We start from the raw sequence: 24,879 nt of genomic DNA on the forward strand, positions 1-24,879 counted from the left end.
TGGTGAGACACCCTATGCCTGTTTGGGATCTGTCATTAGTCCTCAGAAAATTGACTGAACCCCCCTTTGAGCCTTTAGTAGACGCAGAACTTAATAGGCTCTCCGGCAAAGTTCTCTTTCTTATTGCCATCACTTCGGCTAAGAGACTCGGGGAATTACAAGCACTATCGGTTAAGACGCCGTATTTAAGAATCCTGCCGAATGGAGTTCTGCTGCGCACTCTACCTTCCTTTGTGCCAAAAGTTCCTTCTTCTGCTAACGTCAACCGAGAAGCGTTTCTACCAGTCTTTTTCCCAGACCCCCCAAATGAAGAACAAACTCGCTGGCACACCTTGGATGTCAAGAGGGCGGTTGAAATCTACCTTCGAAGGACAGAGGATTTTAGACTAGATGAAAATCTGTTTTTGCTATACTCCGGTCCTAATAAAGGTCACAAGGCATCTAAGAGTTCCCTGGCAAGATGGATCAAGTCTATCATCTTGGAGGCATATACCATTGAGGGCGTCTCTCCTCCTTCTCCGATTAGAGCCCACTCAACTAGGGCCACAGCAACATCTTGGGCTGAACAAGCGCATGTCTCCCTAGAAGAGATCTGTAGAGCAGCATCGTGGTCTACACCATCTACCTTCATGAAGCACTACCGGCTGGACATAGAAAATAAGAGCTCAGCCTTTGGCACCGCGGTGTTAAGTGCAGCAGTTCAGTAGTTCCCTCCCTTCAGTATCTATGCATATCCCTTCATGTGCTGCCGAGGACGACAGGGGAAAGTGAAAATTATTACCTGGAATTTTGCTTTCCATGAGTCCGAAGGCAGCACATACATACCCTCCCTAATAAAGCCTTTTGTTTTGCATTTTGCCTGAATCTATTTTTTATACACATTGGAGGTTTGCCAGAGGGAGTGCTTTATAGGGACCTACAGGACCATTAATTAATTAATTATCTTGTTTTTATCTAGGTGGGCGGTCCTGGGGCGAGAATAGGACTCTGTTAACCCTTCATGTGCTGCCTTCGGACTCATGGAAAGCAAAATTCCAGGTAATAATTTTCACTATCTGCCCTTATTCTGTATATACTGACACTGCACAGTACCACTTCTCCTGTCCTGTATACTGGGTGTAATCCTCAGTATCTGCCCTCATTCTGTATATACGGACACTGCACAGTACCACTTCTCCTGTCCTGTATACTGGGTGTAATCCTCAGTATCTGCTCTTATTCTGTATATATACACACTGCACAGTACCACTTCTCCTGTCCTGTATACTGGGTGTAATCCTCAGTATCTGCCCTCATTCTGTATATACGGACACTGCACAGTACCACTTCTCCTGTCCTGTATACTGGGTGTAATCCTCAGTATCTGCTCTTATTCTGTATATATACACACTGCACAGTACCACTTCTCCTGTCCTGTATACTGGGTGTAATCCTCAGTATCTGCCCTCATTCTGTATATACGGACACTGCACAGTACCACTTCTCCTGTCCTGTATACTGGGTGTAATCCTCAGTATCTGCTCTTATTCTGTATATATACACACTGCACAGTACCATTTCTCCTGTCCTGTATACCGGGTGTAATCCTCAGTATCTGCCCTCATTCTGTATATACGGACACTGCACAGTACCACTTCTCCTGTCCTGTATACTGGGTGTAATCCTCAGTATCTGCCCTCATTCTGTATATACGGACACTGCACAGTACCACTTCTCCTGTCCTGTATACCGGGTGTGATCCTCAGTATCTGCCCTCATTCTGTATATATATATACACTGCACAGTACCACTTCTCCTGTCCTGTATACTGGGTGTAACCCTCAGTATCTGCCCTCATTCTGTATATATATATATATATATATATATATATATATATATATATATATATATATATATATATATATATATATATATATATATATATATATATATATATATATACACACACACTGCACAGTACCACTTCTCCTGTCCTGTATACTGGGTGTAATCCTCAGTATCTGCCCTCATTCTGTATATACGGACACTGCACAGTACCACTTCTCCTGTCCTGTATACCGGGTGTGATCCTCAGTATCTGCCCTCATTCTGTATATATATACACTGCACAGTACCACTTCTCCTGTCCTGTATACTGGGTGTAACCCTCAGTATCTGCCCTCATTCTGTATATATATATATATATATATATATATATATATATATATATATATATATATATATATATATATATACACACACACACACACACTGCACAGTACCACTTCTCCTGTCCTGTATACTGGGTGTAATCCTCAGTATCTGCCCTCATTCTGTATATACGGACACTGCACAGTACCACTTCTCCTGTCCTGTATACTGGGTGTAATCCTCAGTATCTGCTCTTATTCTGTATATATATACAGTCATGTGAAAAAATTAGGACACCCTTTGAAAGCATGTGGTTTTTTGTAACATTTTTAATAAAAGGTTATTTCATCTCCGTTTCAACAATACAGAGAGATTAAAGTAATCCGACTAAACAAAGAAAACTGAAGAAAAGTCTTTTCAAGATCTTCTGTAAATGTCATTCTACAAAAATGCCTATTCTAACTGAGGAAAAAGATAGGACACCCTTGCCCCTAATAGCGAGTGTTACCTCCTTTGGCTGAAATAACTGCAGTGAGACGGTTCTTGTAGCCATCTACCAGTCTTCGACATCGGTCTGAGGAAATTTTACCCCACTCCTCAATGCAGAACTTTTTCAGCTGTGAGATGTTTGAGGGGTTTCTTGCACGTACAGCCCTTTTCAAGTCACCCCACAGCATCTCAATGGGATTCAAATCTGGACTTTGACTTGGCCATTCCAGGACTCTCCATTTCTTCTTTTTCAGACAATCTTTGGTTGATTTACTAGTATGTTTTGGGTCATTGTCATGTTGCATGGTCCAGTTCCGCTTCAGCTTTAATTTTCTAACTGATGGTCTCACATGTTCTTCAAGCACCTTCTGATACACAGTAGAATTCATCGTGGATTTTATGATGGTGAGCTGACCAGGTCCTGCTGCAGCAAAGCAGCCCCAAACCATGACACTTCCACCTCCATGCTTCACAGTTGGTATGAGGTTCTTTTCTTGGAATGCTGTGTTTGGTTTACGCCAAACATGTCCTCTGCTGTTGTGTCCAAATAATTCAATTTTGGACTCATCTGTCCAAAGAACATTATTCCAGAAGTCCTGGTCTTTGTCAACTTTATCCCTGGCAAATGTCAGTCTGGCCTCGATGTTTCTCTTGGAAAGCAAAGGTTTCCTCCTTGCACACCTCCCATGCAAGTTAAACTTGTACAGTCTCTTTCTGATTGTAGAGGCATGTACTTCTACATCAACAGTAGCCAGAGCCTGCTGTAGTTCTCGAGATGACACTTTAGGGTTTTTGGAGACCTCTTTTAGCATCTTGCGGTCTGCTCTTGGGGTGAACTTGCTGGGGCGACCAGTCCTGGGCATGTTGGCAGTTGTTTTGAAAGCCCTCCACTTGTAGACTATCTTCCGGACAGTGGAATGGCTGATTTCAAAATCTTTTGAGATCTTTTTAAATCCCTTCCCAGACTCATAGGCTGCTACAATCTTTTTTCTGAAGTCCTCTGACAGCTCTTTTGCTCTCACCATGGTGCTCACTCTCACTTCAACAGTCAGGAGCACACCAAACTAAATGTCTGAGGTTTAAATAGGGCAAGCCTCATTCAACATGCAGAGTAACGATCTACTAATTATGTGCACCTGGTGTGATATACCTGTGTGAGATCTGAGCCAATTTAAGAGGGAATACATGTGAGGGTGTCCTATCTTTTTCCTCAGTTAGAATAGGCATTTTTGTAGAATGACATTTACAGAAGATCTTGAAAATACTTTTCTTCAGTTTTCTTTGTTTAGTCGGATTACTTTAATCTCTCTGTATTGTTGAAACGGAGATGAAATAACCTTTTATTAAAAATGTTACAAAAAAACACATGCTTTCAAAGGGTGTCCTAATTTTTTCACATGACTGTATACACTGCACAGTACCACTTCTCCTGTCCTGTATACTGGGTGTAATCCTCAGTATCTGCTCTTATTCTGTGTGTATATACACTGCACAGTACCACTTCTCCTGTCCTGTATACCGGGTGTAATCCTCAGTATCTGCTCTTATTCTGTATATATATATACACTGCACAGTACCACTTCTCCTGTCCTGTATACCGGGTGTAATCCTCAGTATCTGCTCTTATTCTGTATATATATACACTGCACAGTACCACTTCTCCTGTCCTGTATACCGGGTGTAATCCTCAGTATCTGCCCTCATTCTGTATATATACACTGCACAGTACCACTTCTCCTGTCCTGTATACTGGGTGTAATCCTCAGTATCTGCTCTTATTCTGTATATATACACTGCACAGTACCACTTCTCCTGCCCTGTATACTGGGTGTAACCCTCAGTATCTGCCCTCATTCTGTATATATATATATATACACTGCACAGTACCACTTCTCCTGTCCTGTATACCGGGTGTAATCCTCAGTATCTGCTCTTATTCTGTATATATACACACTGCACAGTACCACTTCTCCTGTATACTGGGTGTAATCCTCAGTATCTGCTCTTATTCTGTATATATATACACACTGCACAGTACCACTTCTCCTGTCCTGTATACTGGGTGTAATCCTCAGTATCTGCTCTTATTCTGTATATATACACTGCACAGTACCACTTCTCCTGTCCTGTATACTGGGTGTAATCCTCAGTATCTGCTCTTATTCTGTATATATACACTGCACAGTACCACTTCTCCTGTCCTGTATACTGGGTGTAATCCTCAGTATCTGCTCTTATTCTGTATATATATACACTGCACAGTACCACTTCTCCTGTCCTGTATACTGGGTGTAATCCTCAGTATCTGCTCTTATTCTGTATATATACACACTGCACAGTACCACTTCTCCTGTCCTGTATACTGGGTGTAATCCTCAGTATCTGCCCTCATTCTGTATATACGGACACTGCACAGTACCACTTCTCCTGTCCTGTATACTGGGTGTAATCCTCAGTATCTGCCCTCATTCTGTATATACACACACTGCACAGTACCACTTCTCCTGTCCTGTATACCGGGTGTAATCCTCAGTATCTGCTCTTATTCTGTATATATATACACTGCACAGTACCACTTCTCCTGTCCTGTATACTGGGTGTAATCCTCAGTATCTGCCCTCATTCTGTATATATGGACGCTGCACAGTACCACTTCTCAGCACAGCACAGTCAGGATAAGACTTACTTCTCAGCCAGCAGCGCCACCTGCTGGACACCATGTGAAATACATCATCACTATGGGCCTAGCGTCAGGTACACTGTCAGGAAGGTAACATGTTGGGACACTGAGGGGGTTGTGGTAACGACCTGGTGTAGTGCAATGCTCCGCTCTCAGGGGGCACCGGCTTATCAGAGAAGCACGCTAGCAAGTGCGAGGTACTAATGCAGTAGAAACCAAATGTACAGAGCAATCAGCAATCTACATACAGGACAATATTAGTGTCGGTGCACACTATGTCAGAGCCCTACATATACCATCAGGAAAAGCTCCCAGTGCATAACCTATACGTATCCATAGGGATCCATTCATCCGACAAACGCCTCAGGCGTAAGGCCCGAATGCTGTGTGCACAGAGCGGGCCGCCTCACCATACAATCCGTCCCAGTGTCCCCTGCGAGCCTCTACTCGGGAACAACGACGCAATAATTCCCTCGAATGACCACGAACTGTCTGACAGCAGATTACAATAAAAAAAAAAATCATGGGAAACCCCTTTAACTGATGACCTATCCACAGTTTCCGGTCAGTGGGGGCCCGACACTCTGGTGCCCCACCGATCAGCTGTTTGAGAAGGCACCGGCGCTCATAGCTTTTCCTAGGCCGAGTGACGTCTCGTTCATCAGTCACACGGCCTATTTACAGCTCAGCCCCATAGAAGTTAATGGGGCTGAGCTGCGATACCAAGCATGGCCACTATACAATGTATGGCGCTGTGCTTTGGGAGCAGAGAGAAGGCTGCGGCGCTACTGAGTGCATCACTGCTCGCAAACAGCTCATCGGCGGGGGTCCCGGGTGTCGCACCCCTACCAATCAGATACTGCGGATAGGTCATCAGTTAAAAAAAAATTCTCAGAAAACCCCTTTAACCATCATGGTCTCAAAAAACCTATTGGGGTACACCTATTAACCCTATGATGCTGAAGAGCAGGAAAAGGTTGCAGGTTATGGTGCACGCCACAGTTGTGCTATAATTTACGACTTTTTCCTCTTCCGGAAGAAGAGCAGGTGGGGCCTGTGGGAGGCATGGGCTATCACAACCCATCAGATTTAACAAAAATCTGAAACTGGTGCAAATAATGGTTTAGATCCCGGGCAGCTTATGGCCGGGACAGGTCGGAATTTCTGACCGACAGAAAACGTGCCTCCTAATTTGGCGCAGTTTTCGCCATTGGCTGACATATGTGGCACTAGTCTTAGTATATCTGCCCCCGCATGAAAAAGAAATGAGATATGATTCGTTGTAGAAGGGAGGTCTTGACAATATGCTGCAGTTGTGGGCAGAGGGACTTGCTGTGGTGAGGTGCTATAGGGGTTCATACAGTGGGATACGTTGCAGTCTATTTTGTGGAATCCTCCCTACGCATACCTCTGATGCCGCTCACACAATGTGAACAAAGCCCAACATGACAGACACCCCAAGGGTTCATGCACATGGCCGTAGTTTTGGTCCACATCCGATCCGCTTTTTTTTGAGGATCAGATGCGGACCCATTCATCTCAATAGAACATGTCCTATTCTTGTCCGTTTTGCGGACAAGGATAGGACATTTCTGCAGGAGTAAAAATAAATGGCCGCACGCACTCAGCCGGCATCCTGTTTAGTGGAGCCACGATTTGTGGACCCCAAAACACAGCGGTGTGCATGAGCCCTAAGGTGCACGGACTCCCCCATCACATCCCGTACCTGAGCTGTCGCTGGAGGGGAGCAGCACAAGGAAACTAACAGACGGAGACCAATCACCTTTTCTCATTTATTTTCCTGCAGATATGAAAAGAATAAGTCACAAAAATGGCTGAAATAAAAAAAAATTAACCATCTAACTATACAACACGGCTAAGAAGTGACAAAACACCGAGGACAATCCTCCGCTTGTCCTGCGCTGCTGGTGGAAAATCCGAGCCGTTCCGCTCAGTGTTTGGCAGCCTGGTAATAAAGGGGAAAGAAAGACATCAGTGACCGGAACGTCACATCCAGAGCTGCACTCACAATGCTGCTGGCTGTCTCCACCCAAACCAGCAGAAATGTGTGCACAGCTCTGGGTGTGACTAAAGCAGAAGACATGAGGCACAGTTTAGAAGCTGTAGGCCTATGCAACCAGTGCGCGCAGCCCGGATACTGGGTTTGATCGCCCACCTTCCCACGTGCGATGTACCTACCTTGTTAGCAGAGTCCTCCTCCTCCACGCCCGCCTGCGTCATGAGATCAGCAATGTTTTTCTCCAGGTCATCGATACGAGTGCTCATCTCATCGAGTGCTGGGGTCGGTTAAGGAAGACGAGTTCAACAATTCACAGAGAGTAAGATGAGATATGAAGAGACGGGGCCCGGTACTGGCAGAGACGGGTCGATCCGTACATCGGACCTACTGGTTCTGTCCTCCATGCTGCTCTGGGGGTTACCACAGTAACACTTGGACCCCTTGCCATGTGACCTTTATACTTCTATAAGAAAGGTCACATGACAATGTTACCTCAGAGCAAAAGAGCAACCATGACAGCAGCAGTGGAGGAGACTATCGTGGTACCCATCACCACTAGGACCAGATAACCAAGGGTTAACCTAATGACTGGGGGACAGGACTGTCCAGGACACGAGCCCTAATCTACCTCCGTCTGCCCTTTAACCTCTGTAACCATGGAGACAGGGACATGTAATGCACATAGCGGCTGAAAACTGGGAGCAAAAGCTGCGTTATACCAAGTGCAAACAGAATGCAATGTGCAATGGGATCTGATGAGAGTTGTAATAGTTTTGCGATACCTTCAGGATATTTAAAGCATTCTTCCCACAGATGGGAGGTATTGTCCCCTTACATTTAGATGACAGGAAGTAAACCCCCCCCCCCCCCCCCGTTTACTGTGAATGACAAGATGGAGCTGAAGCAGACCTAACGATCATCACTTGGATTATCAGAGGTGATGGATGTGTGGGAGGAGTCACCCAGGAGGGGGAGGGGCAGTATAAGGATGTGTACTGTTCCCATGGTAACAGAGGACACATATATGGAGCAGATATGGAATAATGGCGCCATCTGGCGTGCAGCCTATGTGTATATGGCGCAGTAGGGACAAGGGGACCAATCATAAAATTTGGCGCCATTTAATTTTGTGTAAATAAATCTGGATTCTGGTAGAATAAAAAGGTTCTGCCACTTTCTAACAGACATTTCAATTCACAATTTAAAGATCTCTGCTTGTTGTCAGTGAACATGCAGAGGCTGTAAACCTGCCCTGACCCCAACAAACCCTCAGCTGCGCTGGTTTTCAGCCTCTGGATGTAGACATTGTCCCACTCACTGACTGCTAGCAGAGATCTTGTCCCTTTGCTGTATGCCACCCGGCTCAGCGCACTGCAGGATATTCCTCCCGATGATCTGGTCGGACATGGTCTGGAACTTGTCCTGCATTTGCTGCAGCAGATTCTGGACCTGGAGAGACATAAAGGGCTAAATCAGGGGCGGTACATCGCTGTGATGTCACTGACCGGCGAGACGCGCCACACAATCAGAGGAGGCGGCTGACGTCACCTACGGATTAACCCTCAACGCCAGCAGATAGTTCTTATCCCGGCTGATAGGGGCCCTGGGGATAAAGAATAGATGTGTGGCCCCAAACTAAGGACACTACTGGAGGCACTGGGGCCCCATGATAATACAATAATGTGTGGCCCCAAAACTGTGCTCACTATAACAGATACAGGGGCCCTGGAGTTCAAGAAAAAAATGTGTGGCCCCAAAGTGAGGACACTACTGGAGATACTGGGGCACCAGGATAATACAACGGATGTGTGGCCCCAAAACTGAGGTCACTACAGGAGACACAGGGGCCCCAGGATATTACAACGGTTGCGTGGCCCCAAACTGTGTTCACTATAACAGATACAGGGTCCCCGGAGCTCAAGAATAGATGTGTGGCCCCAAAACTGAGGTCACTAGCAGAGGCACAGGGACCCCAGGATATTACAACAGATGTGTGGCCCCAAACTGTGCTCTCTGTAGAAGCAACAGAGTGCGGGCCCCAAACTGAGGACACTACCAGGGGCACAGGGGCCCCACAGCAGATGTACATCCCTAAATAAAGTATTGGCCCTAAGAGACAGAGGGCCCCGTGGATTCATAGAGGTATGGGTATTCAGTCAGGTTATGAGGGGACACAGAGCACCGGTATCACATTCCTCTCGGCTCCGCCCTCTGTGGCCCCTGGGGGCCGCACTCACCACCTCCGTGAGGTCCTGCACGGTTTTCGCGTCGGTCTCTGACATCTCGAATCTCTGGTCACCTCCGGTAATAATAACACCTCCTCCTCCTCAGCCGCTGCCCCACAGAAACCTCACCGGAAGCGCCGCTGCTAACCACGCCCATCTGCACTGGCACCTCCACCAATGAGAAGAGGCGGCGGTTCCCAGAAAGAGGCTTGAAATGCAAACTTACTTCCGGCCGTAGGGTCGACTATTTGGTTGCCTTGGAGACAGAAGCCCGTGGCAACGGGTGACAACCGTCATTACTATGGAGCTCGCTGTATGTTCAGAATGTTGTTATAGACCAATAATAATAGAGATTGGGGAGCCTTGAAATGAGGGCACTGCGCATGTGCGGGGAATCACTCACTGGGGTCTTATTATGTTGTAATGTTATAATGTTACACGGTGCATTGTTCACAGGATACAGTTTTCGACCTCCCAGGTGTCTCTGTTTTGGACCAAAGATCCAGAAAGTCTTTGTCTGGTTCCTCTCTGTGTATGCGACCCCCACCCTGTAAATTATTTCATTATCTGATGCAATTTGGATTTAGAAATTTCTATATTCAGATAATTGTTGGGCTAAGAAAAGATGAAAGTGTATAAATATACAAGAAAAGCGAATGAGGGGGGGGGGGGTATGCATTGGACAGCGTTTCTGTGGTGGGACTCATTAGTCTGGCTGTGGCGGAGTCTCCAGTATTGGTACAAGAGCTTACACTCTAATGCACTCCTCAACATTGAAGGCACAGGAGCGGTAGACATGTTAATGATATGCAAATGATAAAAAAATGTAAAAAAAATATTCAGAGGATCTGGATGTATTCAGTATGGAGCCACGTGTAGAAAGCCACGGCTCGGCAGCTATCACTGCTTGTCTGAGGAATCTTCTGACGCGCTGACTGCACACGGGCACGCAAATCATCAAGATCCGCTGCTCCCTGCACAATTGCCGACCAATGACGTCCAAGATCTGCTCCATGGGAGACAAGTCCGGGGACGCTGCAGGAAGGGCCAAGCTAAGCCACGCCCCAAAGGAGGTGTGGTTGTGAGGGCGTGGCTTAACACAGGGTGATAAATCGCTATCATACTGGGGCTTCCAATAATATTAATGCCCCCATTAGTGCCGCCAGTAATAGTAATGCCCCTGTAACGGATCTCCTGGCACCCCGACCGGGTACCTCCGTCGATGGATGCTCCTAGTGCTTCCCGAGGGCTCCAAGCACTCCGCTCGACACCGTAAGCACTGCGAACGCCTCCTGCTGACTGGAAGCTGAGGAAACGACCTGCGCTCCAGCGTGATGACCTCTCACAGGTCCTGTCCTCCAGTCAGCAGGGGGCGTTGCTTTTTAAAAAAAAAATAACACTGTGTCACGGTCCCTCAGGTGACTTATATCAGGAAATCAAGGAGATTGGCTGAGCGTGGAGGAATCTAACAGCCTCCTTGATTTCTCTTGATTCAGTGTTGATAGGGTTAATGACCACTTCCCTTTTCTCAGCTGTTGCTCCGTGGTCATCACTTCCACCCTTTATAGTGTCACCCCACCCTTCTGACTATGCGGTTGATACCTTCATTTGGGTTTGGCTGAGCTGGTGTGAGGTCGTCTCTGGTGTTCCTGTTTTTCCATCTCTACAGAAGTTAAGTGTCGCGTTTGTTTGTATTTGTTATATTCCCTGTTGTTGTATCTGGGCCTGAGACAGAGACTTCCATTCATCCATCTGGGGTGGAATGGGTTGTCTCTGGTCCTATACTTATTCTAGGGCCTTATAGGGAAATCAGGGCCTAGGTATCCTGCTTATGAATATTCCTACCTTCAGGGTCTATTCATATTCATAGGTAGGGCCCGGATTAGGGTTCTCTAGGAGGTGACCTGTTTCTTCCCTAGTTTCCAGGCCCAGTTACTTTCCCTCTTCTCTCCTGTGTTCAGTGTGGATCCCCCCCCCCCACCATGAAAGGCTGCACTAATGAGCGCTCCACAATGGTAGTAAAATACCGGCAATAAACATTGCCTGTAGATAAATATTTCTGGCACCGGCAGTGCCATTAAAATACCGTCCGGGTGGCAGCCCTAGCTGCAGGCCATGGTGACACGTTTAGGACAAGCAGGCTGCTCACAGTAGCACGGACAACATGCGGCCTGGTGTTGTCCTGCTGAAAAACATCTCTTGGAATACTTTGGAGAAATGGCCAGACCACTGGTTCCATGACCAAAGCGTTGTAATGCTGAGACTAGAGGGGTCCGGCCACCGTACATTATGTCACCCCACTGCATAATACTGGGGTTGGAGCGGTGTGACGTTTCCTTCTGAAGGCCTCTTCATGGTGTTGCCCACGTGGTCTCCAGACTAATCTCAGAGACAAAAGGTGGACTCATTGGTGAAGAGGACAGACCTCCATTCTAGCCCCCATTGCCGTCTTGCTGTGCCCCATGATAGCCTTTGAGAGAGGTGGGGTGAGGTCAGTGGAAACCTGTAGCCGGACATCTGGTGTCGTGCAGACGTCTTCTGATGGTTTGTGTGGACGCTGTTTGCTGCCCTAGGCTTGGGATGTGACAATTTCACTTGCAGTACAGAATGGAGCACTCAGCGCCATTCTTCTCATCAGACGATCCGTCTGGGCAGAGGTTCTCCTCTCCACACCTCTTGATTTTCATCACTTTTGGGGCTTTTGCTATTTTCTATGTTTCCATCTTGCAGGGATGATATGAGTTGTGCACCACCAGGGGGCAGCAGCGAGATGTCCGCCCCTGAGTGGTAACAGCAGATTAGTGGCTGGGACCTGTGAGGATCACACTGCCCCCTGACCGTGTGGTGGTTGTGTGACACTGCTCCCTGACCGTGTGGTGGTTGTTTGACACTGCCCCCTGACCGTGTGGTGGTTGTGTGACACTGCCCCCTGACCGTGTGGTGGTTGTGTGACACTGCCCCCTGACCGTGTGGTGGTTGTGTGACACTGCCCCCTGACCGTGTGGTGGTTGTGTGACACTGCCCCCTGACCGTGTGGTGGTTGTTTGGCTCCGCTGCCCCCTGACCGTGTGGTGGTGGCTCCGCTGCCCCCTGACGTGTGGTGGTTGTTTGGCTCCGCTGCCCCCTGACCTTGTGGTGGTTGTTTGGCTCCGCTGCCCCCTGACCTTGTGGTGGTTGTTTGGCTCCGCTGCCCCCTGACCTTGTGGTGGTTGTTTGGCTCCGCTGCCCCCTGACCATGTGGTGGTTGTTTGGCTCCGCTGCCCCCTGACCATGTGGTGGTGGCTCCGCTGCCCCCTGACGTGTGGTGGTTGTTTGGCTCCGCTGCCCCCTGACCTTGTGGTGGTTGTTTGGCTCCGCTGCCCCCTGACCTTGTGGTGGTTGTTTGGCTCCGCTGCCCCCTGACCGTGTGGTGGTTGTTTGGCTCCAAGCCCCCTGACCTTGTGGTGGTTGTTTGGCTCCGCTGCCCCCTGACCGTGTGGTGGTTGTTTGGCTCCGCTGCCCCCTGACCGTGTGGTGGTTGTTTGGCTCCGCTGCCCCCTGACCGTGTGGTGGTGGCTCCGCTGCCCTCTGACCTTGTGGTGGTTGTTTGGCTCCGCTGCCCCCTGACCTTGTGGTGATTGTTTGGCTTCGCTGCCCCCTGACCTTGTGGTGGTTGTTTGGCTCCGCTGCCCCCTGACCTTGTGGTGGTTGTTTGGCTCCGCTGCCCCCTGACCTTGTGGTGGTTGTTTGGCTCCGCTGCCCCCTGACCGTGTGGTGGTTGTTTGGCTCCGCTGCCCCCTGACCGTGTGGTGGTTGTTTGGCTCCGCTGCCCCCTGACCGCGTGGTGGTTGTTTGGCTCCGCTGCCCCCTGACCGTGTGGTGGTTGTTTGGCTCCGCTGCCCCCTGACCGTGTGGTGGTTGTTTGGCTCCGCTGCCCCCTGACTGTGTGGTGGTTGTTTGGCTCCGCTGCCCCCTGACCGTGTGGTGATTGTTTGGCTCCGCTGCCCCCTGACCGTGTGGTGATTGTTTGGCTCCGCTGCCCCCTGACCGTGTGGTGGTTGTTTGGCTCCGCTGCCCCCCGTCTCACATCCTCCTGTCACCTCCAGCCCTCCCCATGTTAAAGTTTCCTCATGTTTCCTGTAATAAAGCCTGGTCCTGTGGTCACCTGTCCTGATCCGTCTTCATCACTATATTTAGCTATGAGTCCTCCTCTCCTCCTGCCCAATCCAGCTGCTCGGAGGTTCAGGACGAGTGTTTTTTTCTGAATATGAGGCATTCAGGGATCCCCGATTTTATGACTGACTCGCCCACTTCTGTTTTCTTGCAGAGTGACGGTGGAGAAGAGGGACGAGATGAGGAGAGGCCGGGCGATGGTCGTACGTCTGCAGCGACTGTGAGTGATGTCATAATTATTGGAACCATAGCCAAGGACAGAATCCAGGGGCCCGACAACTGACACCCACGTCATGTGTAGGCCTTGACCTTGTAGAATTAGATTTGTCAATCAGGAATCTGGGAATGTTGGGTGACAACACCAGCAGAAGCTTAATAGGGGCTGTGTCAGTTGTCAGCCAGCTTTCCCAGACTCCAGAATGACAAATCTGCCCGAGCTGTACAATCTTACAGCCCTGGGTGTCCGGTCACCACCCAGCTTTCCCAGGAACAGATCTAAGAAACAAATCCTGCATTGTGGTAGATGGATACTCTCTTTGTGCAGTCTTCTGCTCTAAGGGTGGCAAGCGATAGATCAGTGACATAGAACTGCTGTCCCAATGTATGCAATGTGATGCAATTGCAGCCCGTCTTCCCTCCTTCCTGCTTGTGATAGGTTCTTCCCTGTCAGCTCGATCTTACTAGAAAGAGGCATGGGGGAGCAGTGTGAAGCTGCATCTCATAGAAATACACTGGTGATTATGCACACAGCACATGTAGTACACACGCAGTGTGAGTCAGGGGTGAGAAGTGTGAAGCTGTATCTCATAGGATACACTGGAGGTTATGCAGACAGCACATGTAGTACACACGCAGTGTGAGTCAGGGGGGAGCAGTGTGAAGCTTCATCTCATAGGAATACACTGGTGATTATGCACACAGCACATGTAGTACAAACACGCAGTGTGAGTCAGGGGTGAGAAGTGTGAAGCTGTATCTCATAGGATACACTGGAGGTTATGCAGACAGCACATGTAGTACACACGCAGTGTGAGTCAGGGGGGAGCAGTGTGAAGCTTCATCTCATAGGAATACACTGGTGATTATGCACACAGCACATGTAGTACACACGCAGTGTGAGTCAGGGGGGAGCAGTGAGAAGCTGTATCTCATAGGATACACTGGAGGTTATGCAGACAGCACATGTAGTACACACACGCAGTGTGAGTCAGGGGTGAGAAGTGTGAAGCTGTATCTCATAGGGTACACTGGAGGTTATGCACACAGTACACACACATAGTACATACAGGCATTATAAGTCAGGGGAGAGCAGTGTGAAGCTGCATTTCACGGGATACAGTGGAGGTCCTGTACACTGCATACAATGAGAGTACATACAGGTTGTGTGAGTCCAGGGAGAGCAGTGTGAAGCTGCGTCTCCTAGGATACACTAGGGATAGACATACAGCTTATACTCACTGGCGGGCACGTATGTAACCGCTACACGGTAGCCCTTGCCCACTGTAGGGCATAACTGTTTAGGAGAATAATATTAATTTTTTCCTTCCCTTTTGGTCCATTGACCCCACGGGAGGTTTGTGGGTTATTTTTCCTTCCCCTCTCATTTTATTTATGCATACTTTTGACTCACTTATTTTGCCAGCTTTATACCATTTATATTTAATTTGTAATCTATTTTTGAAGGCTACCCTAGTTTGTCAGTTTTCCCTGACGAGTTATCTAACGAAACGTGGCACGTCGGGAACCATTCTATAAGGTCTACTAGGGATTTTGCCCGGGTATAGGGTTAGGTATCCGGACGGGGTCGCCCCTTTCAGAGCGAGTGCTCTGTATAGATAGGCAGGGAATTCCTAGTTCCCTCCCTTTAATTAGGGTCTTTTAGGGTTAGTTGTTCGTGTTGTCCTATCGACACAAGAGGTTACGAGCCACCCGTCTATATGCCTGCTTTACATCCACTGAAGCAAACTTGGGCACTGCAAGAGCTTCGAGAAACTCTCCAATAGTCATTGAAATATGTGTCCTGTGGCAGGTGCAGCACTATGAAGTGCCTTTTGTGCTGTGTCATTAGAAGAATTCTGATATCTGTGACTTTTAGTCTGACCAGACCGTCTGTTACTCTGTAATTCCTCTAGCGCCGTTCTATGGAAACAGTCGGTGTAAAGAGCACAACAAATGCTTGAAATAACTTCTTTATTAACGTCAACTTTTCTTCATATATAACACTGCCGCCTCCGCAGCAGATAGTCCATGTACAGAACACGTGTTGAAAAGATATCACAAGATGGCGGTATGCATAAGATGGTGGTTCAACTGTTCATTCTTGTCATTTAACATACAATGGTGGATCTATTTCTCTCTTCAGTATCTGTACTCTCACTTTAAGTTATTTAAGCACTTTATGATCTCTATGAGAGGTATATCTGAGGTCTAACTAATAGTTCTACTTGCTGAATTTGGTCTCAATTTGCAGTATGCAGTTAGCAGTAACTATTTGCAGATTGGTTGAGTATGACCTGGTATGGTTGTATGCAATTTGGATTACAATATGGAATTTGAATTTGGATTGTGAACTTTGTAGTTTGCAATTGGTGGAACTGTAAGTAAACACACATATAACTGGTTCAGTATACAGTTCTAATCACTATATTAACAGTAGGAACATTATATAACTGTTTTAAATACCTATTTTGGCCTCTCTGCTTCCATAAAACACAGCTCTTAGTGGAGTGAATGTCTGTTCAGCTCCTGTCTCTGGTGTAATGATTCTAGGGGAATTTCCCACACAGGTTGTGTGTGAGGCTGGCAGTGATTGGTCAAAACTCCTGCTCAGCAACAACAGTTTAACTCTATGCTTCCTGTTGTTTCTGCTCTCATTGAGCTTACCTTACATTATATAATGAATCTTAAAGGCATACTATATTTTCTGTGAGCACAATATATATAACAGTTATATGACATCCAAACATGAAGTCACAGTAAATAACTCTGCTTTTGTCTTTAACACACAAACATAGGAACTGTATTAAGGTTATTGGCAGGTTTAGCTGTATACACATATAAGTAGGGTTGTTTTGATACCAAAATTTTGATTCGGTTTCGATACCATAAAAAAGTATTGCGATACTCAATACCATTTGATACCACGCAAAAAAAAGCTGCGTGCATTTTATGGAACGTCCGGCTGATAATCGAACAGTCCTATCCTATTTTTGGGGGGACAAGGTTACTAAAAAAAAAAGTCAAATTGCGTGGTTTTTCTTTTTTTTATGGCGTTCACTGCATAGGAGATTTTTTAAATATTTTAATAGTTTGGACTTTTCGGATGTGGCGATATGTAATATGTTTATTAATTTATTGTTAATATATTTGTTATGTAAAATTGGGACAGGGGGTGATTTATACAAAATATCAATTTTTTTTTTTTTTTTTTTACTTTTTATTTAAAAGCTATTTACCCCTTAAGGACTAGAACCTGGGATCTTTTAATCCCTTTTCCTAGTCACCCTGATAGAGCTCTATTAGGGTGAATAGGACCTCACACTCCCCCTGCTGCCCTGTGCTCTGTGCACACAGCAGCAGGGAGCTTACCATGGACGGCTTCAGTAGCGTCCTGGCTGCCATGGTAACCGATTGGAGCCCCAGGATTACACTGTTGGGGCTCCAATCAGAAGCTGCCACTGCCGCCAATGAGAGGAGGTGAGGGGACTCTGTGGCCACTGACACCAATTATTTTAATACTGGGGGGTGGGGGGAGGGCGCACTGCGCCACCAATGTTTTTAATACTGGGGGAGGGGGGCGCACTGCGCCACCAAAGATAGTTAACGTTTAATACACGCAAAAAGTTTGAAAAAAAACGTAGCACTCAAGTCTTCAATCCAATCGTGTATTTATTAACACCGAACAGGAGCAACGATTCTACCCAAAAGTATTTTTCAAGCTACAAGTTGATAATACAAGTGAACAACATATATACAGTACAGACCAAAAGTTTGGACACTTTCTTCTCATTCAAAGAGTTTTCTTTATTTTCATGACTATGAAAATTGTAGATTCACACTGAAGGCATCAAAACTATGAATTAACACATGTGGAATTATATACATAACAAAAAAGTGTGAAACAACTGAAAATCGGTCATATTCTAGGTTCTTCAAAGTAGCCACCTTTTGCTTTGATTACTGCTTTGCACACTCTTGGCATTCTCTTAATGAGCTTCAAGAGGTAGTCACCTGAAATGGTCTTCACTTCACAGGTGTGCCCTGTCAGGGTTAATAAGTGGGATTTCTTGCCTTATAAATGGGGTTGGGACCATCAGTTGGGTTGTGGAGAAGTCAGGTGGATGCACAGCTGATAGTCCTACTGAATAGACTGTTAGAATTTGTATTATGGCCAGAAAAAAGCAGCTAAGTAAAGAAAAACGAGTGGCCATCATTACTTTAAGAAATGAAGGTCAGTCAGTCCGAAAAATTGGAAAAAACTTTGAAAGTGTCCCAAAGTGCAGTCACAAAAACCATCAAGCGCTACAAAGAAACTGGCTGACATGCGGACCGCCCCAGGAAAGGAAGACCAAGAGTCACCTCTGCTGCGGAGGATAAGTTCATCCGAGTCACCAGCCTCAGAAATCGCAGGGTAACAGCAGCTCAGATTAGAGACCAGGTCAATGCCACCCAGAGTCCTAGCAGCAGACACATCTCTAGAACAACTGTTAGGAGGAGACTGTGTGAATCAGGCCTTCATGGTAGAATATCTGCTAGGAAACCACTGCTAAGGCAACAAGCAGAAGAGACTTGTTTGGGCTAAAGAACACAAGGAATGGACATTAGACCAGTGGAAATCTGTGCTTTGGTCTGATGAGTCCAAATTTGAGATCTTTGGTTCCAACCACCGTGTCTTTGTGCGACGCAGAAAAGGTGAACGGATGGACTCTACATGCCTGGTTCCCACCGTGAAGCATGGAGGAGGAGGTGTGATGGTGTGGGGGGGCTTTGCTGGTGACACTGTTGGGGATTTATTCAGAATTGAAGGCATACTGAACCAGCATGGCTACCACAGCATCTTGCAGCGGCATGCTATTCCATCCGGTTTGCGTTTAGTTGGACCATCATTTATTTTTCAACAGGACAATGACCCCAAACACACCTCCAGGCTGTGTAAGGGCTATTTGACCATGAAGGAGAGTGATGGGGTGCTGTGCCAGATGACCTGGCCTCCACAGTCACCGGACCTGAACCCAATCGAGATGGTTTGGGGTGAGCTGGACGCAGAGTGAAGGCAAAAGGGCCAACAAGTGCTAAGCATCTCTGGGAACTCCTTCAAGACTGTTGGAAGACCATTTCAGGTGACTACCTCTGGAAGCTCATCAAGAGAATGCCAAGAGTGTGCAAAGCAGTAATCAAAGCAAAAGGCGGCTACTTTGAAGAACCTAGAATATGACATATTTTCAGCTGTTTCACACTTTTTTGTTATGTATATAATTCCACATGTGTTAATTCATAGTTTTGATGCCTTCAGTATGAATCTACAATTGTCATAGTCATGAAAATAAAGAAAACTCTTTGAATGAGAAGGTGCGTCCAAACTTTTGGTCTGTACTGTATATATATACCCCTCTGGATAGGGATTAAACTCCAGTGACACAATTACAGAATATACTTTTCACATAAATCCAAATCTGTGCTCAGCTCTGATGTAAGTGTTTATGCAGAGATTTGGTTTTATGTGAAAAGTATATTCTGTAATTGTGTCACTGGAGTTTAATGGAATGGTAGTATTGGGAAAGGGGAGGGGTTGACCTTCTCTTGGGACCATTTCCCAACCAATCCCTATCCAGAGGGGTGTATATATATATATTGTTGTACTATCAACTTGTAGCTTGAAAAAGACTTTTGGGTAGAAACGTTGCTGTTAATAAATACACGATTGTATTGAAGACTTGAGTGCTACGTTTTTTTTTCAAACTTTTTCCGGTTGTTGACACCGCAAGCACCGCCGCCGCCAAATGATGGACTAATATATGTCAGTAAGTGGTGCTGTCCTTTTTCTATGCTTTTTGTTGTAAAGTTTAATACAAATACAGCCGGCGGAAGAAACGCACCCGACCTCTGATAGGGCGCTGCGATCAGCAGCAGTTAACCCCTCAGTTGCAGCACCTGAGGGGTAAATTGCCGCGGGTCGCAGCGCCCTGTCAGAGGTTGGGTGCTGGCAATGTGTTTCTGCCGCCTGTATTTATAATGTATGAAACGTTAGTTATCATTGGTGGCGCAGTGCGCCCTCCCCTCCTCTTCGTTCCCATTGGAGGCAGCGGCACAGGGGGGAGGGAGAGACTGCTTCCTTCTCCCCGTGCTGCTGAGGGAACATGGCCGCGCTGAGAGCAGCGCGATCCATGTTCTCTGATACTGGGCTGTGCAGGAGCACAGCCTAGTCCGATAAAAGGCAAATCCCAGTATTGCATTGATACAGGGACAAAAGTATCCATTGGGTATCGAAAATTCGGTACCCGAAACAACCCTACATATAAGCTATAATAGCAACCCAGGACAGGTCTTAGCTGGCCAGCTACATGTCCGATTTGAATCTATTGAAGCACATCAAGGCGTTTCAAGATTGGTGAGATTATTAAAAAAAATTCTCTACTATGTTTAATGGGCCTTGTAATGCCTCATGGTCTTGTTACAATTTAGGGGGCTGTATAGTATGCTAACTGAATTGAATTTTGTGTTTGTATGTCTATCTGATGCAGTGCATTTATTTTATCTCATTACAAGTAAAAAGTTAAGTTTTATCTCCCTTTGCCCCCAAGGGGGATTATGTTAGTATACAATGAGAGTACATACAGGCAGTGTGAGTCCAGGGAGAGCAGTGTGAAGCTGCGTCTCCTAGGATACACTGGGGATTATGCACACAGTGCACACACATAGTACATACAGGCAGTGTGAGTCCAGGGAGAGCAATGTGAAGCTGCGTCTTCTAGGATACACTGGGGATTATTCACACAGTACACACACATAGTACATACAGGCAGTGTGAGTCCAGGGAGAGCAATGTGAAGCTGCGTCTCCTAGGATACACTGGGGATTATGCACACAGTTCACACACATAGTACATACAGGCATTGTGAGTCCAGGGAGAGTAGTGTGAAGCTGCGTCTCCTAGGATACACTGGGGATTATGCACACAGTGCACACACATAGTACATACAGGCAGTGTGAGTCCAGGGAGAGCAATGTGAAGCTGCGTCTCCTAGGATACACTGGGGATTATGCACACAGTTCACACACATAGTACATACAGGCAGTGTGAGTCCAGGGAGAGCAGTGTGAAGCTGCGTCTCCTAGGATACACTGGGGATTATGCACACAGTGCACACACATAGTACATACAGGCAGTGTGAGTCCAGGGAGAGCAATGTGAAGCTGCGTCTCCTAGGATACACTGGGGATTATGCACACAGTTCACACACATAGTACATACAGGCATTGTGAGTCCAGGGAGAGTAGTGTGAAGCTGCGTCTCCTAGGATACACTGGGGATTATGCACACAGTGCACACACATAGTACATACAGGCATTGTGAGTCTGGGGATACACTGGAGGTTATGCACACAGTACACACACAGAGTACATACAGGCAGTGTGAGTCCAGGGAGAGCAGTGTGAAGCTGCGTCTCCTAGGATACACTGGGGATTATGCACACAGTACACACACATAGTACATACAGGCAGTGTGAGTCCAGGGAGAGCAATGTGAAGCTGCGTCTCCTAGGATACACTGGGGATTATGCACACAGCACACACACAGAGTACATACAGGCAGTGTGAGGCCAGGGAGAGTAGTGTGAAGCTGCGTCTCCTAGGATACACTGGGGATTATGCACACAGTACACACACATAGTACATACAGGCAGTGTGAGTCTGGGGATACACTGGAGGTTATGCACACAGTACACACACAGAGTACATACAGGCAGTGTGAGTCCAGGGAGAGCAGTGTGAAGCTGCGTCTCCTAGGATACACTGGGGATTATGCACACAGTACACACACATAGTACATACAGGCAGTGTGAGTCTGGGGATACACTGGAGGTTATGCACACAGTACACACACATAGTACATACAGGCAGTGTGAGTCCAGGGAGAGCAGTGTGAAGCTGCGTCTCCTAGGATACACTGGGGATTATGCACACAGCATACACAGAGTACATATAGGCAGTGTGAGTCTGGGGATACACTGGAGGTTATGCACACAGTACAAACACATAGTACATACAGGCAGTGTGAGTGCAGGGAGAGCAGTGTGAAGCTGCGTCTCCTAGGATACACTGGGGATTATGCACACAGCATACACAGAGTACATACAGGCAGTGTGAGTCTGGGGATACACTGGAGGTTATGCACACAGTACAAACACATAGTACATACAGGCAGTATAAGTCAGGAGAGGTTTATAACTCTGCAGCTAATCATTGTATGGACTCGCCTATTACATCACTGCACTCCCGGTCTCCTAGATAAGGCAGGTCTGGCATCTTCAGCTGCTGTTTATGAATGGAGGGACATCATAAAGGAACAAAGAGGGTCGAGCTTGGTGGGGAGGGATGGTGTCAGAGAGCTGCCAGGAGGGATTTAGATCTAGCTGTAGTTTACAGGAAGTCAGACGCACAGGGGGACTGACAACCGACCTACACAGGAGAGCAATCTCTGGACTAGTAGTCAGGCTGGTGATCACATGACACAGCAGCCTTTAATGAAAGGGTTCAAAATGTATGGATGTAGCTGAGCCGGGATGGAATATTGCTGGTGAGTTACCATTATATGGGCAAAAACAAGCTTTGCCGGAGTGCCTCACAGCGAAGCGTGCTCATTACAGATACTGAACCAGCAGGGGGCAGCAGTGGAGTGGGACAGTCACTAGGAAGCTAGCGGCATTGGGACTGCAGGTAGATTTATCGTGTAAGGGTACTTTCACACTTGCGGCAGATCCGGCAATCCGTACACAAACGGATGCATTGCAATACCGGATCCGTCTTTCCGGTTGTCATCCGGAAAAATGGATCCGGTATTTATCTTTTTCACATTTTTAAAGGTCTGCGCATGCGTAGACTGCAAAAACGGATCCGTTTTTCTGGAACCCTTGCAGCATTTCAATGGAAAATAATGCCAGATCCGGCAAGTGTTCCGGATTTTTGGCCGGAGAGAAAACTGCAGCATGCTGCGTTATTTTCTCCGGCCAAAAAACGTAAGAAGGACTGAACTGAAGACGTCCTGATGCATCCTGGACGGATCGCTCTCCATTCCGAATGCATTAGGATAAAACTCAATACCGGAAAAGAAAACCGCTAGTGTGAGAGTGCCCTAAGGTGACGTTTACTATAAGAGGTGCACTTTAAGGATAACTGTGGGGAGTTCCAGGTACCCGACCCCTCGATTCGGCAGTGCCCTGGGGTCATTATCCGTTCATTACCTCTTCATGGTGCAGCACCGCTCATCCTTCATCCGCTCGTTGCTCTTTTACAGATCGTTCCTCTTCACTGGGATGTGTCAGCAGCTCTGGTGCGCTGGAGTCCATCCCGTCCGCCATATTGTGCGATCACGCCCACGGAGGGCTCCGGCAGTATGATCCTCAGCAGCCTGACATCCAGAGTGCCCATTACCCACACATTGCCCGTAGACTGGGCGGCTCAGTAATAATTCATCATACCCAGCGGCCGGTTTCAGACGAGCCAGTTGTCTGCGGGAAACACATTCCGCGTGGGAGCGTCACTTCCCACCCTGGACTCTGCTCTTGTCACAAGACCTGACAGCGTGAAGTGATTTATAATGATCTGTCAGGGCAATACCTTACAGCCGAAGTCGGGCAGGGACACACAGCATTATAAATGATTATAATGCTGTGAGGTCTCGCTATGACAGCAGAGTCCAGGGCGGGACAGGACGCTCCCACGCGGAGTGTGCTTCCTGCAGGAAACTGGCCTTAAAGGGGTATTCCGGTTAGATTAAGGCCTCTTTCACACTGCCGTATTGCAGACCCGCAATACACGGGTGCTGTCCTGTGGGCATTCCGCATCGCGGATGCGGACCCATTCACTTGAATGGGTCCGCAAATCCGGAGATGCGAAATGGTGCGGAACAGAACCACGGAATGGAACCCTACGGAGTGCTTCCGTGGGGTTTCGTCCTGTACTTCCGTTCCGCAAAAAGATAGGCCATGTTCTATCTTTTTGTGGAAACGGCCGGATCGCGGACCCATTCAATTGCGGCTGCCGCACGGACTGTGCTCGTGTATTGCGGGCCGCATTTTGCGGGCCGCAATACGGTAACGGGCCGCACACTCCAGTGTGAAAGAGGCCTAGGTTATAGAGGACAACTATTAGATCGGTAGGGGTCCTACCGCTGGGACCCCCACTGATCACAAGAATAGGGGCACCGTACCCCTGCAATGAATGGAGTACAGCGCTCAGCTATCTATAGAAAGGAATGGAGCGACCGCACACATGGCCAACGGGGTGCTCTGTTCATGTCAGTGATCCGGAGCACCTGCAAGCAGGGCCCTTGTTCTGGGGGCCACCAGTAATGGAATTGCGTAATATGGACAGTGTTGTCTTCAGGGGGATTGTCTCCACTGACACATTGTAGCAAAGCCTCCGCTGTGTGAGTGGGACTAGGTCAGGACAGGTTTTCAGTCCATTACACAGCCGGCTACCCTCTGGATTGTGGCCCTCTGGGGTGCCCACTGGCTCACTACCACAGGGAGGAGTGCGGCTCTGTGTCTTGTGAGTCCGTGTGGCACAACCTGAGGGGAGCACGTGCCTGTGACGTGCTCCGCTCCCTGCTATACACATAGTGGACACCAGATGGCAGCAGTGTGTTCTGCACAATCCACAGGGATAATAACCGCGTGGCGGCGGCAGGAGCCACGGTCTGGAGCACGTTCACATGTGGCAGGCTGGTTGAAGAACTGACTGCAACTGTCCCATTCATCTGAAATGGGCTAGCACAGGGATCAGCGACCTTCCGCACTCCAGCTGTTGTGAAACTACAACTCCCAGCATGCTCCTTTCACTTCTGTGGGAGCTCAGAGAACAGCCAAGCAAGTGTGCATGATGGGAGATGTAGTTTAACAACACCTGGAGTGCCGGAGGTTGCTGATCCCTGGGCTAGCAGAAACCCATGCTCATGCTGCAGG

The 24,879-nt window shown here is 47.6% G+C and overlaps 2 protein-coding genes across 4 annotated transcripts in view; one reads left to right on the forward strand and one right to left on the reverse strand.

The window, feature by feature from the left end:
- Positions 1-7,078: 7,078 nt before the first annotated feature.
- On the reverse strand, positions 7,079-9,712 carry LOC122920816 (heat shock factor-binding protein 1-like). Of its 2 annotated transcripts, none has more exons than XM_044270564.1 (4): positions 9,557-9,712; positions 8,702-8,768; positions 7,499-7,593; positions 7,079-7,265 (listed from the first exon to the last, which is right to left on the reverse strand). In XM_044270564.1, exons 1-4 carry the CDS (start codon positions 9,599-9,601, stop codon positions 7,251-7,253), a joined length of 222 nt encoding a protein of 73 aa, XP_044126499.1. In that variant the 5' UTR covers positions 9,602-9,712; the 3' UTR covers positions 7,079-7,250. The 2 variants fall into 2 exon arrangements, with proteins under 2 accessions (XP_044126499.1, XP_044126498.1); XM_044270563.1 differs by having other exon boundaries at positions 7,079-7,268.
- Positions 9,713-13,707: 3,995 nt separating this feature from the next.
- Positions 13,708-24,879, forward strand: part of LOC122920817 (solute carrier family 66 member 2-like) — a 42,269-nt gene continuing 31,097 nt past the window's right edge. Inside the window, exons 1-2 of one of the 2 annotated variants that reach the window (XM_044270567.1) lie at positions 13,708-13,763; positions 13,851-13,916. In XM_044270567.1, the coding sequence (XP_044126502.1) occupies positions 13,723-13,763; positions 13,851-13,916 (107 nt within the window). In that variant the 5' untranslated portion in view covers positions 13,708-13,722. The other variant, XM_044270565.1, reaches the window with a different exon arrangement.

Source organism: Bufo gargarizans, chromosome 10 (genome assembly GCF_014858855.1).
Source record: "Bufo gargarizans isolate SCDJY-AF-19 chromosome 10, ASM1485885v1, whole genome shotgun sequence".
Lineage (NCBI taxonomy): Eukaryota > Metazoa > Chordata > Amphibia > Anura > Bufonidae > Bufo > Bufo gargarizans.